General features: G+C 43.3%; 1 protein-coding gene across 1 annotated transcript in view; it reads right to left on the reverse strand.

Moving 5' to 3' along the window:
• ncapd3 (non-SMC condensin II complex, subunit D3) overlaps positions 1-17,622 on the reverse strand; it is a 34,940-nt gene extending 17,318 nt beyond the window's left edge. Inside the window, exons 1-12 of the mRNA XM_025897340.1 lie at positions 17,537-17,622; positions 13,834-13,993; positions 13,569-13,737; positions 10,668-10,837; positions 10,372-10,534; positions 9,539-9,702; positions 9,064-9,234; positions 8,911-8,972; positions 8,742-8,829; positions 5,369-5,502; positions 2,169-2,241; positions 1,865-1,990 (exon numbers count right to left, since the gene is read on the reverse strand). Coding sequence (XP_025753125.1) covers positions 1,865-1,990; positions 2,169-2,241; positions 5,369-5,502; positions 8,742-8,829; positions 8,911-8,972; positions 9,064-9,234; positions 9,539-9,702; positions 10,372-10,534; positions 10,668-10,837; positions 13,569-13,737; positions 13,834-13,993; positions 17,537-17,622 — 1,566 coding nt within the window. The remainder of the gene's footprint in view (positions 1-1,864; positions 1,991-2,168; positions 2,242-5,368; positions 5,503-8,741; positions 8,830-8,910; positions 8,973-9,063; positions 9,235-9,538; positions 9,703-10,371; positions 10,535-10,667; positions 10,838-13,568; positions 13,738-13,833; positions 13,994-17,536) is intronic.
• Between the last annotated feature and the right edge of the window lie 1,321 nt (positions 17,623-18,943).

The raw sequence follows: 18,943 nt of genomic DNA on the forward strand, positions 1-18,943 counted from the left end.
GAGGTAATATATCTAAGGAGCATGATGAGGATTTCATTTTACCTATTACTGCAATTAAGTCATTGAGTGTGATTGGAGAAAAAGAAGTAAATGACCCGGGACAACAAGGGGCATCTTCATAAGGGGAGGCACTTGAGGAGATTTTGGATCTCAAGTCCATCACCTTATTTACAAAGTAATTGAGGAAAGTGCTGAAGTCTTCATCAGAAAGTAACACAGCATGCTGAGTTGGAGGAGAAACAATACTGTTGATGGTATCAAATAGAATTCTTGGGTTATTTTTATGACGATTTATGAGATTATTGAAGTAAGAGGATCTGGCCTCTTTGACTGACTCATTAAATAAGTGAAGAAGTTCTTTGAAGTGTTCCCGATGGACAATGTGGGGATTAGAGAAATTATTTCCCTGCTATTGTTCATATTACCATGGCATTAATCACATAATCTCCAAGTAGGGATAGTGCATTTAAATGTTTAAACATATTGGCACCCAATTAAGCTTTTATTACAAGTCCAGTAAGAACCACTTTAAACTGTTGAGTTGAATCTATAATTTTAAATGCTTTTCAATGCTCCTATAATCTTAAATGTTTCTGTGCAGACTGCAGGGACAGGAAATATACTCTGTGTAAAGACAGGAAGTTACATGTTTTTGAAGTTGCATGCTTTGCAGGAAGGGAAACCGAAAGCAGAGTCTGAGTGCAAGTAATTCTGAGGAGCAGTTTCGATGATGCTATTATCTTTTATGCATTTATCTTTGATTAAGCTTTAAGTAGTTGTATTAGATTGAAACATTTGTTTTATACATTTTATATATCAGTCAAGATTATTACACACATACACACACATAGTTTCAGTGTCTGGTGGAAAGGTTTATGAAGTGAAGGGTGAAATCAAGGACAGCACACACACACACACCCACAGTATTAGACTAATTTATATAGGTAAGAGTTTAGTCATGGTTTGCTTGCAACTGCAAAGTTGTGCCTGCATGAGTGACAGTTTGTGCAGAACGTGGGCCTGATGTTCCAGAAGATAAGCCTGGGCAGGATGGTGACAGGAAGCACCTGGGTTCGAGCCGAAGACAATGTTCTTTTTTAAACTGTGTTCAAAGTTAACTGAACGTTTGTGGATTGACGTATGCTGTATTGAGTCTGCCTGGCAACAGAAGAAGGGGCTGTACTATTCTCACCCCTATAAAGTCTTTGTTCTGACTATTGTAAGTTAGTTCAACCCTGAATCTGCACAGTGTTGGACTCCGCATGTGTATCCATTAAAATGTCGTCTAATTGCACCAGCCCGGATCAGTGGTTATTATTTTTGGATTCCTCCTCAATATCTGAACCTTAACAACAACCAGCCCAGTGGACTTCCAGAGACGCTCTGCTTTTCGACAGGAGCGTCGAAGACCACAGGTTTGATTATTTAACCATGGTGTGCAGGAACTAACAGTGCAATGACTAGTTTTGAAAGGAGCAACCTGATTAAGAATGGCAAGACAGAAGGTGATGAAGCTCACTGACATTTAGCTAAGTTCAAACATGCGCCAAATAAGCAAACAGGATAAAACAGAGTATCACACAGGAAGATGAACACAATAATTTTAAATTAAAAAAAAAAAAAAAGGCGCTCTGATTGAGTTTTATCAGGATCTTTGAACGTGTGCTACAACTTCAGCAAAACTGCTGAAATTTTATTGAGACGCTAAACATTTGTCTGTGACACGGAAATCATTTGAGCAGTTGTTTGACTTAAGAGTAGCGTTAGCTCAAGATCATTGATCAGATAGAAACCTGCAGTGTCTACGCCAGTGTCAGCATGTGGAAGTGAAACCATTTCTCAGACAGTTAAAGTAAAACCTTACCTTTGAGCTTCTGGAGAAGTTACACAGCCACTTAATGAAGCAAGCATAGTCTTCACTTGCCATCTGAGACGTCAGCATACCCACAGCCTGAGCTCCATGGCTTCGATACTCGTTCTTTTCAACCATCTGTATATCAGCACAACGCAAACATTCATGATAACAATGCCACAATGCAACTTTGCAGCCAATACAGTTGTCACATTGTACACTTTAAGATGCAGACAGTTTCTGAACTTCAAAAAAAAACTGGAATTCTGTGTTTGCAGAAAGTGAATTTATGCTGAGTGCTTGCTGGAGAATTCACCTGGAAGCAGATGTGCTGTAGGAGGATTTGCAGGAAAGGCAGTGCCAGCTCCTTCAGCTCATCCACAAGATGACTGTAAATATAAATATAGAATTATTTTACACATCTGCTCTTAAAGATTCAGAAACATCCCTGAATAGTCACGATCCTAGACATCTTCAAGTGACACATTAGTGTCGGTCCTTTAAACTGCAGAAGGTAGAGGAGAGACTGTGATGACTGCTCCATTATGCTTACAAAGATGCTCTGTGTGCGCGCACATACTGAAACTGATGCCTTTAACAATGTAAACAATCATTAATTCTAGGAATGGTCAGATATGAACCGGTCTATGTTTAAAAATCATTTTGCTGCCAAATACTTCCACAGGGATTTCAAAAAAATTAAGTAGTGACCGAAGTGCAGACTTTCACCTTTAATTTAACAAAAGTAACTGTTAATCGTTTACAAATTACACTAATTTTTATACAGTCGCCACTTAATAAGGCTCAAAAATAATTAGACAATTGACTGACAAGCAGCTTCACAACCAGCTAAAGTCTGTTTCCTTGTTATTCCAGTTACAGTCTTAAATGGTAAATGGCCTGTATTTGTATAGCGCTTTACACTACATTCAGTCATCCACCCATTCACACACTGGTGATGGCAAGCTACATTGTAGCCACAGCCACCCTGGGGCGCACTGACAGAGGCGAGGCTGCCGGACACTGGCGCCACCGGGCCCTCTGACCACCACCAGTAGGCAACGGGTGAAGTGTCTTGCCCAAGGACACAACGACCGAGACTGAGAAGAAGTTTCCACACCTGTGGTTTGTTTACTCTGGTGCGAATCAGTTGTGTCCGCCCATTAGCTTGATGTGTCTGGGGCGGGAGAAACAAAATAAATACAAGGTGCTGTGGACTAGTTTTTTGAGAACATTGATAAATCGCGTTAATTTCACAGCTAGTTGCTAGCCCCTAAAGACTTTTGCATGTCTATAATACCTTCTTGCAAAGCATACGTGGCTACGGGACAGTTTTTAGCACAAACTTGTAACTCATACCCGCCCGTTCAGATCAGGGTCGCATCACATTCACACCATAAACAAACCGCCCTCGAGTTTGTTTGAAACTGGGGGAAAATGAACCAGAGTTCACCACCACAGGTGTGAAAACACCTTAACACACCTCCGCAGACCTTCTCTCTTTCTATTATTCCTCCAAAACATTATCCGCCTGCACTGTGTCTGCTCCCAAACCATCAAAAAACAATCACCCAGGAACAATATAGCATCATCAACAGCACCAAAACCCTCAAGAGTGAAAGTGTAGATTATTAAACATTACATTACCAGTCTTACTTGTTACCATCTATCGTCCACCTGGGCCTTACACAGAGTTTCTCTCTGATTTCTCAGACTTTTTATCTGATTTAGTGCTCAGCTCAGATAAAATAATTATTGTGGGTGATTTTAACATCCATGTAGATGCTAAAAATGACAGCCTCAACATGGCATTTAATCTGTTATTAGACTCAATTGGCTTCTGTCAAAATGTAAAAGAACCCACCCACCACTTTAATCACACTCTAGATCTTGTTTTAACATATGGCATAGAAACTGAACATTTAACAGTGTTTCCTGAAAACCCTCTGCTGTCTGATCATTTCCTGATAACATTTACATTTACAATAATTGATTACACAGCAGTGGAGAGTAGACTTTATCACAGTAGATGTCTTTCTGAAAGTAATTAAGTTATTATATCTAATATAATTATATTCATTCACTGTTATCATGTTCAATGCCATGTGCCACAGTGCAGACCAGCTACATTAAGCACAGCCGCTTTCAGTAATGCTGATATTTGGACTCTTTGTATCCAATTGTCCTTCAACGCACATATTAAACAAATATGTAAGACTGCTTTCTTCCATTTGTGCAACATCTCTAAAGTTAGAAATATCCTGTCTCAGAGTGACGCTGAAAAACTAGTTCATGCATTTATTACTTCCAGGCTGGACTACTGTAATTCATCGTGGCTCAAGAGTTGGGAGTTCGCCTTGTAATTGGAAGGTTACCGGTTCGAGCCCCGGCTCGGACAGTCTTGGTCGTTGTGTCCTTCGGCAAGACACTTCACCCGTTGCCTACTGGTGGTGGTCAGAGGGCCCGGTGGCGCCAGTGTCCGGCAGCCTCGCCTCTGTCAGTGCGCCCCAGGGTGGCTGTGGCTACAACGTAGCTTGCCATCACCAGTGTGTGAATGTGTGCGTGAATGGGTGAATGACTGGATATGTAAAGCGCTTTGGGGTCCTTAGGGACCAGAAAAGCGCTGTATAAATACAGGCCATTTACCATTATTATCAGGATGTCCTAAAAACTCGCTGAAAAGCCTTCAGCTGATCCAAAATGCTGCAGCAAGAGTCCTGACAGGGACTAGAAAGAGAGAGCAGATTTCTCCTGTTTTGGCTTCCCTTCATTGGCTTCCTGTTAAATCCAGAATTGAATTCAAAATCCTGCTCCTCACATACAAGGTCTTAAATAATCAGGCCCCATCTTATCTTAATGACCTTGTAGTACCATATCACCCTATTAGAGCACTTCGCTCTCACACTGCAGGCCTACTTGTTGTTCCTAGAGTATTTATGCATGCCAAGTTACTCTCCGATGCATCCATCGGATGGTGAATGTAGTTAGAAAGCACTCAGTGTAGAGAAAGTGCTTATGAGAATGGGTGTAATTGGGTCAATGTGGCATGTTGTATAGAGCGCTTTGAGTACTCTGGGAGAGTAGAAAAGCGCTATATAAGAATCAGTTTTACCAGTTAAGCTCTTTACCTTACAACATAATTAAAACTGAATTGAACTAAATTTTCTCTGGGAACTTTCCAAAGACTGGTTCAGTTAACGGCCAATTCTCAACTAGCCAGAGATATGAATCTGTATTTACTCTGAGATAGACTGGTGACCTGACCCCGTGCACCCCGTCTCTCAGGGTGGGGCACTGAAGCCTAACCTGTCTGTCATAAGATGAGAGAGGCTCCCGTAGATGGAAAATGAGATCCCTTTAAAGACAAGCTTTCATTACCAAAACTATAGTCATCATCAAAATCAATTCAAAAACTGAAACAGATTACATGTTTTAACTTTTTCTTTCCAACATCCACCATGTTGAGATGTAGACAAGAAAAAAGTATCAGATGAATATTAAAACAAAACTATTTACCAGACAAACTGGATGGCCTGGTCACGAGTAGCGAGGATGGTCTGGCTCGGTACGAGGAGGGACGGCTTCCCAGTGTTGCCCTTTTTCATCATCAAAATCACGTAGAGGAGCTGGTGGAACACCCTCCTCAAGGACTGGATGACACAACAGACAAAATTCATTAAAGTCTCTTTCAGAAGACATGATATGTGTGATGACTCTGGTGGGAACTTAGCACATGGGTCTCATCCCTCAATAAATACTGAAGTCACTTTATTTTGCAACAGTCATACTGTGAGATCATTTTAACATTTTCTCAGTTGAATTTTTCTCAGAATCTTGTCACAGCTTGGTTGTTCTGTTGGCTTCATCGGGTGGTGATCATTCCATTATATACCTTTTGCCCCTTTGGATCAAACTGGAAAAGGATGAAGAACGCATTATCCACTAACTGCACTGAAGATATGATCAACTTCTTCTAGTATGTGACAGACTGCTAGCAGATGAAATCTATCGTCCACAGGTTTTAAGATACCACGTTCAAATTTGGTAATAGCTCGAGCTGATTTAATTTTGGGTCAAGGTCACACAAAAAGTGAAAATAAATAAAAACTTTATATTATTCAACATCTTTTGTGGATCATCTTTTAACTTCATGTCGATATCCCAGGACTTGGGGGACATGAGTACCTAGGTTGGATTGCATTTGACCATGACCTTCAATGTTAGCACCCAAGGTCACAAATAAAATTTCTGCAAACCATATTGAGTACAATTTATCATATGAAAGGGCATGCAGAGAGCTATATGAAGCAATTCATCTTTCCATGCCTATATGCCCTATATAGTTTAGCAAAAATCATCAATATTTTTGAAAATCTCACATTTTTACAGCTTATAGGTGACAGAGATATTTAGGCTGGTCGGACAACCTCAAATATCCATGAGAGAGTTGGTCCAGTTGAGTGAAACACTGCTTTCCACTCCTGAGTCTCCTGATGCTTCGCCAGAATTGCTTCAAGGAAGTCGGAAAGTCTTGTTTCATAGCCTGACCGCCTCCGACAGCCAAGTTTCAGCTTCAGGCACCACCCAAGGTGCTTTCTGTTTGGCCTGCCCGTACCCATCAGCTGCTTCCAAAGTCCCACAGCCTAACCAAGTCAAATAGGACTCCTTCAGCTTGATAGCTACCTCCAGTTTCCACTATTTGATTCAGGGATTATCGCCACGATGAGCACCAACTACCTCGCAGCTGCCTCTGGAATGGAGGTGCAGAACATGGTCCATTTGGATTCGATGTCCCCGGCCTCATTTACAGTGGCTTGCAAAAGTATTCGGCCCCCTTGAACTTTTCCACATTTTGTCACATTACAGCCACAAACATGAATCAATGTTATTGGAATTCCAGGTGAAAGACCAATACAAAGTGGTGCACACGTGAGAAGTGGAACGAAAATCATACATGATTCCAAACATTTTTTACAAATAAATAACTGCAAAGTGGGGTGTGCGTAATTATTCAGCCCCCTTTGGTCTGAGTGCAGTCAGTTGCCCATAGACATTGCCTGATGAGTGCTAATGACTAAATAGAGTGCACCTGTGTGTAATCTAATGTCAGTACAAATACAGCTGCTCTGTGACGGCCTCAGAGGTTGTCTAAGAGAATATTGGGAGCAACAACACCATGAAGTCCAAAGAACACACCAGACAGGTCAGGGATAAAGTTACTGAGAAATTTAAAGCAGGCTTAGGCTACAAAAAGATTTCCCAAGCCTTGAACATCCCACGGAGCACTGTTCAAGCCATCATTCAGAAATGGAAGGAGTATGGCACAAGTGTAAACCTACCAAGACAAGGCCGTCCACCTAAACTCACAGGCCGAACAAGGAGAGCGCTGATCAGAAATGCAGCCAAGAGGCCCATGGTGACTCTGGACGAGCTGCAGAGATCTACAGCTCAGGTGGGGGAATCTGTCCACAGGACAACTATTAGTCGTGCACTGCACAAAGTTGGCCTTTATGGAAGAGTGGCAAGAAGAAAGCCATTGTTAACAGAAAACCATAAGAAGTCCCGTTTGCAGTTTGCCACAAGCCATGTGGGGGACACAGCAAACATGTGGAAGAAGGTGCTCTGGTCAGATGAGACCAACATGCAAAACGCTATGTGTGGCGGAAAACTAACACTGCACATCACTCTGAACACACCATCCCCACTGTCAAATATGGTGGTGGCAGCATCATGCTCTGGGGGTGCTTCTCTTCAGCAGGGACAGGGAAGCTGGTCAGAGTTGATGGGAAGATGGATGGAGCCAAATACAGGGCAATCTTGGAAGAAAACCTCTTGGAGTCTGCAAAAGACTTGAGACTGGGGCGGAGGTTCACCTTCCAGCAGGACAACCACCCTAAACATAAAGCCAGGGCAACAATGGAATGGTTTAAAACAAAACATATCCATGTGTTAGAATGGCCCAGTCAAAGTCCAGATCTGAATCCAATCCAGAATCTGTGGCAAGATCTGAAAACTGCTGTTCACAAACGCTGTCCATCTAATCTGACTGAGCTGGAGCTGTTTTGCAAAGAAGAATGGGCAAAGATTTCAGTCTGTAGATGTGCAAAGCTGGTAGAGACATACCCTAAAAGACTGGCAGCTGGAATTGCAGCAAAAGGTGGTTCTACAAAGTATTGACTCAGGGGGCTGAATAATTACGCACACCCCACTTTGCAGTTATTTATTTGTAAAAAATGTTTGGAATCATGTATGATTTTCGTTCCACTTCTCACGTGTACACGACTTTGTATTGGTCTTTCACCTGGAATTCCAATAACATTGATTCATGTTTGTGGCTGTAATGTGACAAAATGTGGGAAAGTTCAAGGGGGCCGAATACTTTTGCAAGCCACTGTATTATGCTGTCAAAGTTGTGTCTGAGGTGGGAGTTGAGGCCCCGGTCTGGAATAGGGTGTGCATTTCCAGCACACCCTATTCCAGACATTTAGGTGTGTCAGGTGGTTTGTACAGAAGTGCAATAACTGAACACCACTCAGGTTCAGATCAGGCAGGGCTTCCTCCCAGGTCTCATGGTCACTGCTCACGTGAGCGTTGAAGTCCCCCCCCCCCCCGTCAAATACCCCACTCACTAAACTGAAGAAGGCTAGGTGCATAAGTGCAAACAGTCAGGATCCATTCCCTGAACTGAAGGTGCAGGGAAGCAATCCTCCCATCCACCTGGAAAACCCCAATGTACTGCAGGCAAGCCGAGGGGAAACAAGAATGACCCACCTAGTCCAAATCTTTGAATGCAGCCAGCCTGTGTCACTATAAAAACAATATTTCTACAGTGTTATGATGACATCTACTGAGATAGTCTAAGGTTTATAAGTAGTGTACAGGATCTTACTTCTTTCTGGTCTCCATGTTTTGGCGAGCAGAGCAGCTGTAGGCCATAGAAAGCCATCTCTGGAATGCTCCTCAGTTTCGTAATGTCTCTGTGCAGAAATTACACAACTATCACAGTTATATTTTGATACATTTAAAAAAAAAAAGTCAAAATAAGCAAGAAAACTCACTGTTCAGCAGCAAAAACTGGTTTGCCAATGGTGGGTTCAAAGTAAAGCAGGTTACTGAAGATCTGGAAAAAGAAAAGGAATGGATTAGCTGTCAAAACCTGCAGGTTCCACAGTGTGAAATGAACCAGGTGTGCAGATACAGCCAGGTGGTACCTGAAAACAGTGGATCATGGTCTGAGGACTGTCTTTTAGTGGAAATGTTTGCAGAAGTCTCAGTAAGCTTTGGACCAGGAGAGCTACAGCATCTCTGATCCTCATCAGGTCCTGTCCAGAAAGATGAACTTCCTCTTCCACCTCCTCCTCCTCTTCCTCCTCCATTTCCATCTGATAATAACACATAGGTCTGATCATAAATGTATTCCACCAGAGAATAAGTTTACTCACCTTCACACAACTTTAGCCTCAAAAATATCAGTACCATTTATTGGTTTGTTTTCCTCTTCAGAAAGTTTTAAGAAAATGAAATGAGGAATAATTAATGATTAATGGTGTTGTATTAGCTCCCACATTAAGTCAGTCAGACAGTCTGAACAAAAGAAATTCAACACATTAGATGGACCTGGTTATTAAATTAGTGTATCAAAGTCACTATTCGGCCATCACATTACAATGATCCTTGGGAGTGTACCTGTGGACTGTCTTTCCTCTGTGGTTTGGAGCGTTTTCCCTCTGTCTGAGAACTCTTCAGGTCTTTTTTGCGTTTCTTTTCAGAATCCTGAGGCCAGCAGTGACGGGTCAGGTCCAAACATGTGTCCAACAAAACTTCATGAAAAACCTTGTTGCCAATGCTCCCTAGAAACAATAATAGAGACACACTCACACCTCTTACCCAAGCAAACATCTTTTACTGTCCAGTTTTCCTAAGCTCGTGTGAATTGTAGCCTCAGTTTTTTTATTCTTAGCCAACAAGAGCAGCACCCATTGTTATCTCCTGCTGCCTTAGCACATCAGCTTCAAGGTTCAACGGGTTGTGTTCAGAGATGCTTTTCTGCATACTTTTGTTGTAGCAAAGGGTTATGTTTATCTCCCTATCAGCTCAAAGCAGCCTGACCATGCTGCTCTGACCTCTGGAGAGAACATTTTTGCCAGAGCACTGCCACTTACTAGATATTTTTTTCATTTTTGAACCACTTACACTTAGGGTTACAGTTCAGTATTGAATATTACATAAAAACCCAACTACATACAAAGTGTATTTGAATGGCAGATATGCAGAAATGTGTGCATGTAGCACAGAGCCATGGTTCAGTGTCTAAATGAGTCTCACAGGCCTGAATGTGTCCAGACAGCTTCCAAGAAATATGTCACAGGATAGACACACACTGCTTAAAACTAACACATCTATACCAACATTATAATTTACAGTCAATAAGCAGTGACAATTATCTCATCAATGTTAGTTCCACCTAGCTCCAAGAACCGAGGGACTTTTGGAGTTACTTCCATTTCAACTTTCCTTACCTGGAATTCTCAGAAGCAATAGGTACACTGAGGCTGCACACAGGCTGTTCACCCTCTGGTGGCCACTGGCCACTTTAGATTTTCCTGCCAGGACAAAGAAGGACAGCACAGCCACCAAAGACTTGACTGATATGCCACTCTCCCCCAGAACTGCCCAGACACTCTGCAATGCAAGATAGGAGACAGTCAGCTGACTGCAACCTTCAGATGGTGAAACAGACACTACAGACTACAGGAAGACTTTAGACTGAGCATTTGCCAGCATTTCAGAGAGCCACAAAAACTAATTTGCTTACCTGTGAAGCTCCATCACTGCCTGCAGACTGATATTGATCAGCATTGGCCAGTAAACACTGGTACAGGGCTGTGAAAGACTTCTCTTGCCTGGCTATAAGTTCCTCTTCTATAGTTTTATCCAGTGGTATACTTTCAGTAAACTCCACTTCCCACACCGCGTCCACCCAGGCTGGAAATAGACAGAATAATATTATGTCAAACACATAAAAAACTTAAAAACATCAAGTTTTCGTGAAAATCTCCATGTCTACACAATGTTTATGCTTGAAAAGGAGTAGGATGATTTTTTAAAAAAAAAAAATTAAATTCCATTATTAACAAGTCAGTATTCGATATAATATAGTCCATACATGTTTAACTATATACAAGTCTACACTCAGCTCTACACTGAGCTCATAAACCAAAACAACAACAAACTACACTTTTACATAAACTAAGCACCCTGTGGTTAACACCTACTAAATCCCTAAACTTTGTAAAAATGATCTCTTTTATCACAAAATCACTGACTGACTTTCATTTACTGCTATTTTTAATACGTTTGCCTGTCAAATGTCGGACGAGCCGATGTTTTCTCAGATGCCAAAGAGACATTACTGTCTGCCATCAATCCACAGATATTAAGTTCATTACAACTGCTGACTATAAAATTTAACGACAATCTGAAAATATTCAACTGCTTTAGTTCATGGCAGATAATCTACACTGAATGAAAGAATGAGACGAGTTTAAACCGAAAATTTAAAGATGACCCCCCGCCCAGACGATGGGTACAGTAAACGGTAAACAAGACGCTTTCAGTGACTGTAAGATTGACACAGCTCGCTAATCCACGAATGTCGCTTCACCGTTCATCTCTCGGCTCAAATAACCCAGGAAACAGCTCCGTTAACAACCAAGTTTGACAGCCAGCCAAACCGCCGGGTGTTCAGTAAACCACATTTCGATAACATACAACAGACACAAGAGTTTTACCTTCTGGGATATCGTTTAACCTAAGAAACTGCAACGCAGATATCAGAGCCATCTTATTTTGATTTGTCTTTTTCTTTCTCGTTTAATTCGCCCGCCCAAATATAAAACCTCCGGACATGCGCAGTAAACTTCGTTTTATTTCTTTTCCCGGTTATCAGCCTCAGTGGTCAATACTGCCACCTTCTGGTCGTGAATGGTTAGTTTTTGTTTTTTGTTTTTTTTAAATTTGCAAGAAAAGTTAAAACTGGTCGTAAAGTTTCAAACTAGTTCATTGGAACATAAACTAGTTCAGTTCCTATTAACAGTTTTAATAGGACTAATACTAAAGTCATATAGATAGTTTCAATTGATAAATAATAATGTGCAAAGAAGGTATTTATGACACGCACTATATTCCCAAAAGTATTCACTTTTCTGTCTTCACATGCATATAAACTTGAGTGATATCCCGTTCTTAATCTATAGGGTTTAATATGATGTCAGCCGACCCTTTAACAACTCTTCAGCAAAGGCTTTCCACAAGGTTCCAGAGTGTGTTTATGGGAATGTTTCACCATTCTTTATGGGCTCAAATTGTGGTCATAAATATTTTGTACTTGTAAATCAAATGTGTATTTGTGAACTGAGTTTTCTAACCTTGTAAGCCAAAATATGTGAAAATCTTTTGTTTTGTACATCTACAGATGAGAATTTGTGTGTTTGTAAAAAAAAAGATTTGTGTTTGTAAAAAATATTTAGACAAGTTACAAATTTTGTTGTTAAGGTCTGGTTACAGATACAAAGCAAAAAACTACGTGTAAAACTCTGCGCTCTCCCTTTGAGTGACTCTGACTCCCCTTGACTCTGCCATCCAGTCTGACTACCCCCAAAATCAAAGAACTGCAGTTTCCACTGTTCTAGTTTCTCTGGTTGCTTCCATAGCTCAGGTTGCCTATGTTCGTAGTTTTTGTTTATACTCACAGCTCAATTTACTCATCTTGTTGCACATTTACTTGACTTGTAAATAAACTTGGTTACTAAAACGCTTACCAGTGCCTCCATCTGCATCCTGCAGTTGAGTCTTTTTTTTTTTCTCTGAGTCGGCCTTTGGCCATGACAGAAAACACCACTGGATCAGTTAATCTTCAAAACCTATATGCATTCATAACAGTTAAAATTCCCAATGGCTGAGATTTTGTATTCATGCAAAATGTTGTCACTCATCCAGGTGACTTCTTCAGTCTCACCTGACTGCAGGTTTCCAATCTTCTAAACAGCACATTTTCACAATGACTGAAACTAGCACCACTGAATGAACAATGGGCCGGGAGGTCAGTTCATTGAGCATTAATATGCAAATTGTCATGATTGATCAAAAACCAATCAAATCAATGGTTGTTGATCAATGGACTCAAGAAGTGACTTGGATGAGTAAGGAAACGTTTCTCCCACATCCAGATGAACAGAATCAACTTTTAGGATTTACTTACCTGGATGACCGAGCATGCATCAAGACTTTCCTGATGATATTACATTTTTACATATTTTTACTAAAATGAACTAACAATTTAGGACTTTTACTTAGTACTGTTACATTTTGCTAAGTAAAGACCATATTTCCTGAAAGGTACAGTATGTTTTTTTCCTGAAAATGGAATGAGTGAAATAGAAGGTCATAAGTTTTTTTTGTTTTCAAATGATTAACCTCCCAGTGCATGCTTCATGTATTCTTCTGTTTTCTTCTACATGTCACACATCATTTTGCTTTTCTCTCTTTGTTACGTTTTAAATAAAACGTAACAAAGAGACATTTCATTTTGTGTCTGAACTCTGCTTACTCTACATCAGTGGTTCTCAAACTGTGGTGCACGTACCACTAGTGGTGCTTGGGTTTTCTCTGGTGGTACACGGGAAATCTCCAATTTTTTAAAAATTAAATGATATACCATTGTGGAGGTATGCAAAGACGACACAAGAGTTCCCGAGGCTCTTCTGGGAGCCAGAGTCAACCAGAAAACGTCTCTCCGAGCACAAGTCCTCAATGAAGAGCAGCCGTTCCTTATCGCCAGCGGTGGCAGCTGCCACAAAGAGCTGGCGGGCTCGTTTCCCTGGGCCTTAAAACTGCAAACGTGGCACGGCGCTGTTCCGCTGATGGTAAAAACACAGCCCTTTTCCGCCGGGAGATGCCGTCGGTGAGTTGTGAATTATCGCCTGGATGCCAAAGCTCCTGATTCCCAGGAAAATGCGATCTGCTTCTTCTGCGAGTGAGAAGTAATCCTTCGTTGACAGCAGCGGGGAGTTGGCAAGGCCAGCTCGCACCGGCAACTGTCGGAGGAAGACGTGAGTGAAGAGGAATCCGCCATCATCTGTACTGTAAGGTTTTGAAAACGGAGCTTTAAAATGAACAGTGGTAATAAAAACCGAGGAAGGCCGACAGTGATCACTGACTGTTTTTAGGGGCTTGTTCAGATTAAACAGAACAAAATATAAAGCATTAAAACATGTTAAAAACACAACAGCCTTAATAAATGCAGAGTAGTTTGGACCCGGAAGCAGGATTCCTCAGGTCAGCATTTAAATATTGTCTATCCCACCTGCTGTGAATGTTTTACTGCAGTACAGTTGTTATTATTAGTGATATGTCGGTCGCGAACGAAACAGCTCTTAGATCCGGATCTTTGTAGTGAATGACGCAAGCCACTTTTTTGCTTCACTCCACACGTGAGCCTTGTGCTTGCGCTGAGCAGAGGGGGGAGGGGCGGTAGTTACACTCGCAGTAGCACAGGAACAGAGCGGGAGGGAGAGAGAGAGAAAGAGAGCCAGGGACAACAACAAGAGACAGCATCATCACATTAGAAAGGTATAGTAATCATCCACAACTATTTTTAGTTGTGGATGATAAAGGATTCAGAAAGTTTATTCATGCAGTGAATCCTATGTATGCAATTCCAAGCAGGAAAACATTCTCCCAAAAAATCATCCCAGGCCCATATGACAGAGAATGTGAATATTGTTTTGATTTTGCATATTTTAATTTATATTTTATTGTGTTGTGGTTTGCAGTGTTTTGTGTTGTTTCAATTTAAATTTCTTTAAAAGGAAAAAGCTGAAAATGTAAATAGTTAAAAGTTGAAATGTACATAGTAGTTTTTTGTATTTTATAATTTATTTATTACATTTAATGTGGAGTGAATAAATAAAAGTATATTTATGGTGGCCCCTAGAGACAAAGCACGTACAAACTCTAAAACACAACAGAAGTGCTCCAGGATGCTAGAGGCAGTGTTGAGCTTTTGTTACCTAGTGGCTACAAGCCAGGAAGTACCAACGACCGGATTTGGTGTGTGGTAGTAACAGGTAAATGAACTTTTTTTTTTTTAATTATTTGAATATATATGAGTGTTTGTGTATAAATACACAAACAACATACATATGCTTTCAATTGTGTAATTTAAGTGATCTAGGTAGCTTTGTACGTGCTTTGGGTCCATTCTCGGTGAATACCTTTAAACACAGCTCATCTCTCAGGAGTAACGTAATTTTACTCACCCTTCCATTCGCTACAATCGCCCTCTTGTCTGTCAGCGCGTCAGACGAACAACTACTCAAGCTCTGCATCCATCGCATTTCCTCCGGCAATCCCTGAAACACACCGAATGTCACGGTACCAGACATACAGTCTGTTACGTCCATCCATCCAGATTTAGTTTCTCTAAATCTCTAAATCCAGTCATGAAGTAACTCCGGCCACCCGCCACGTCAGTGAAAACCAGTGGGGTCGCCCGTCAGCAGAACTCACAGCCCACAGACCGGGCGAGTTAGCCGAAAAGCCGATGGGCGTCAGGCCGAACCCACGCTTCCAAACAAATCGCAGCTCCAACAGCAAAAGCTACAGCATACTTCGTAGCTCCACCCACCCACCAGCGCCAGATAGCAGGGGGAAGCTCAGCTCTGTACTCCTTCCTACTAACACCATTTAATGCAAGCTGAAAATCTGTCGCTAGCTCCATACTCTCTACCGTTCTCCATCGTTGTGATATTTCCATCCTCCTTTCGCTAAATGCTTAAGCAAGTTGGCACTGGGATGCCCGGTTCTTCCCTATCTGCCATTCGCAAACGCAGCAGCAATCTTCCTACCACCGAACTGCCAGTTTCTCAGCGAAGACGACACACACGCACACACACGAAGGCACTGAGCTGGTTCTCCATGCCTCGGAGGCAAAATGCAGTATGCTTCGGCAGCAAGTTGCCAGGTTTCCAACCTCTCATCTGCTAAACTCTGCGGCAAACATCGGCACCGGGTTGCCAGGTTCTCGGCCACTCATCCCTCCTCTGCTAAACTCTGCAGCAAACATGGCACCGGGTTGCCAGGTTCTCTGCCACTCATCCCTCCTCTGCTAAACTCTGCAGCAAACATGACACCGGGTTGCCAGGTTCTCTGCCACTCATCCCTCCTCTGCTAAACTCTGCAGCAAACATGGCACCGGGTTGCCAGGTTCTCTGCCACTCATCCCTCCTCTGCTAAACTCCCTGGCAAACGTCGGCTCCAAGTTGCCAGGTTCCCAGCCTCTCACGCCTCCTCGGCTAAATTCTGCAGCTAACGTCGGCACAGAGTTGCCAGGTTCTCGGCCACTCATCCCTCCTCTGCTAAACTCCGCGGCAAACGTTGGCACCTGGTTGCCAGGTTCTCAGCCACCCATCCCTCGTCGGCACCGAGTTGTCAGGTTCTCGGACACTCATCCCTCCTCTGCTAAACTCTGCAGCAAACGTTGGCACGTGCTTGCCAGGTTCTCAGCCACCCATCCCTCCTTCGCAAAATTCTGCACCAAACCTTGGCACAGAGTTGGCACGCTCCCAGCCTCCCACGCCTCCTCAGCTAAACTGCACCAAACCTCGGCACCGAGTTGCCAGGTTCTCGGCCACTCATCCCTCCTCTGCTAAACTCCGTGGCAAACGTCGGCACAGAGTTGCCAGGTTCTCGGCCACTCAACCCTCCTCTGCTAAACTCCACGGCAAACGTCGGCACCGGGTTGCCAGGTTCTCAGCCTCCCACGCCTCCTCTGCTAAACTTTGCAGCAAACCTCGGCCCTGGGTTGCCAGGTTCTCAGCCACCCATCCATCTGCAAATTTCTGCAGCAAACATCGGCACCGGGTTGCCAGGCGCTCAGCCACTCATTCCCCCTTTGCAAATTCTGCAGCTAACCTCGGCACCCGGTTGCCAGGTTCCTTTCTCCCTCATTTGCAAAAGCAGCAGCAAGCTTTTCCACCATTGGGTTGCCAGTTTCTCACCATAGTTAAGAAGAAAAAAAAGGGGGCACAGAGTTGCCAGTACCCCATCCCTCCATAGCAAATGCAGCAAACATCGGCACCAGGTTGCCAGGCTCTGAGCCACTCATCTCTCCTTCGCAAAATTCTGCAGCAAACCTCGGCACCGAGTTGCCAGGTTTCGCAGCCTCTCATCTCTCCTCGGCTAAACTCTGCAGCATACGTTGGCACTGGGTTGCCAGGTTCTCAGCAACTCATTCCTCTTTTGCAAAATTCTGCAGCAAACCTCGGCATCGAGTTGCCAGGTTCCAGGTTCCCAGCCTCTCATCCCTCCTCGGCTAAACTCTGCAGCAAACATCGGCACCGGGTTGCCAGGTTCCTTTGTCCCTCATTCGCAAAAGCAGCAGCAGCTTTTCTACCGTTGGGTTGGCAGTTCTCTGCATAGACAAAATAAATAAATAAATAAAAAGGCACCGGGTTGCCAGATATACCTTCATCCCCCATTTGCATGCAGCATCTAGCTTCCTTACTACTGAACTGCCAGTTTCTCCGCATCTATCATTGCAAGCAGCGGCAAACCCTTCTAGCACCATGGTGTCAGGTTCTTGCTATATCTGCCATGTGCAAACTGCAGAGACAAGCTTCTTACCCCTGAGTTGCCAGTTCCTGTCCATCCACCATGGCAAAAGCAGCAGAGAATCCTTCTAGCTGGTTCCTTCTATATCCATCATTCATAATCGCAGCAGCAAACTTCTTCCACCACATTGCCAGTTTCTCTGCATCCGTTATTGCAAAGCAGTATTAAACCCCTCTGGCACCTCGATACCAGGTTCTCTTCCTCTATGCCCCCACGCAAATGCAGTAGCAAGCGTCGGCACCAGGATGTCAGCTTCTTTTCCTCTGTTCCTCCTTTACGAATGCAATAGCAAGCTTGGCACCGAGATGCCTGGTTCTTCTTTATCCCTCATTCGCAAACGCAGCAGCACGCTTTCTAATATAGAGTTGCCAGTTTCTCTGCATTTATCACAGCAACGCAGCAGTGAAACCTTCTACCGCTGGGAAGTCAGCTTCTCTGCATCTAGCCCTCACATGCTAAGCAGCAGACACATGCTAAGCAGCAGACGTTCCCTTTGGCGCCAATCCAGTACCTTACGGTACCTTCTGGTACTGGATTGGCAGCTTCTGCCATCAGTCACTTGTGCAAACCCCCCCCCCCAAAACCCCGAGATACCAGTTTCGCTGCCATCTTTCCTGCCTTCGCAAAGCACCGGCGAACCTTCGTGGCACCGGGATGCCAGGTTCTGTCCTCTATCGCTCTTTTTAAGACATCCAAACTGCGCCGTGCGCATAATTCTTCATGGCGTCCCTTCACTTCTCATGTGTTTTCACTAGCATCATCAGGCATCCACCCTCAACACAATCATTCAAGACTGCTCTCTAAGTCGACTCACGGTTCTGACTGCGTCTAAACAGCTTATCTCCCACGAAGTCCAGTGGACTTGCACTCTGCTCTCGGACGATTTTGGGGGTTATTATTATAGAGATTATTTTCCTCTAATCAGTCTTTCAATTCATTAACTCGTCCCAAGCTGCTGCTGTTACTTCTGTTCATTCAGAAATCAGCTCAGTTGTTATCGCTGCCTTTTCTGAAGTAACTAACCAGCTAAGCACCCCTTCTCCATCTTCTACTCAAAGACAAGCTCACACAAGCTTTTCGAGCCGTCAAGCCTTACCTCAAATCTCAAATCCAGCATTCTTCTGTCAGAGCTTCAGCTCAAAGTTGAGCCACGTCGCTACATGATTGAGGGTTCCCCTCGTTCATCTATTAAGATTTCCGTTGTTCACGATTTCCTTTGATCTCTTCTCCTGCCATTCCTTCCTAATTGTCTGAGCTCATCCACTCCACACCATGGAGCGACGTTCGCTCTCCCCGCGCTTGTCTTTGACCCGTTCTCCTTCTCTCTCCCCAACTGGTCGCGGCAGATGGCCCCGCCCCTCCCTGAGCCTGGTTCTGCCGGAGGTGTCTTCCTGTTAAAAGGGAGTTTTTCCTTCCCAC

Source organism: Oreochromis niloticus, linkage group LG13 (assembly GCF_001858045.2).
Source record: "Oreochromis niloticus isolate F11D_XX linkage group LG13, O_niloticus_UMD_NMBU, whole genome shotgun sequence".
In the NCBI taxonomy this organism is placed as follows: Eukaryota; Metazoa; Chordata; class Actinopteri; order Cichliformes; family Cichlidae; genus Oreochromis; species Oreochromis niloticus.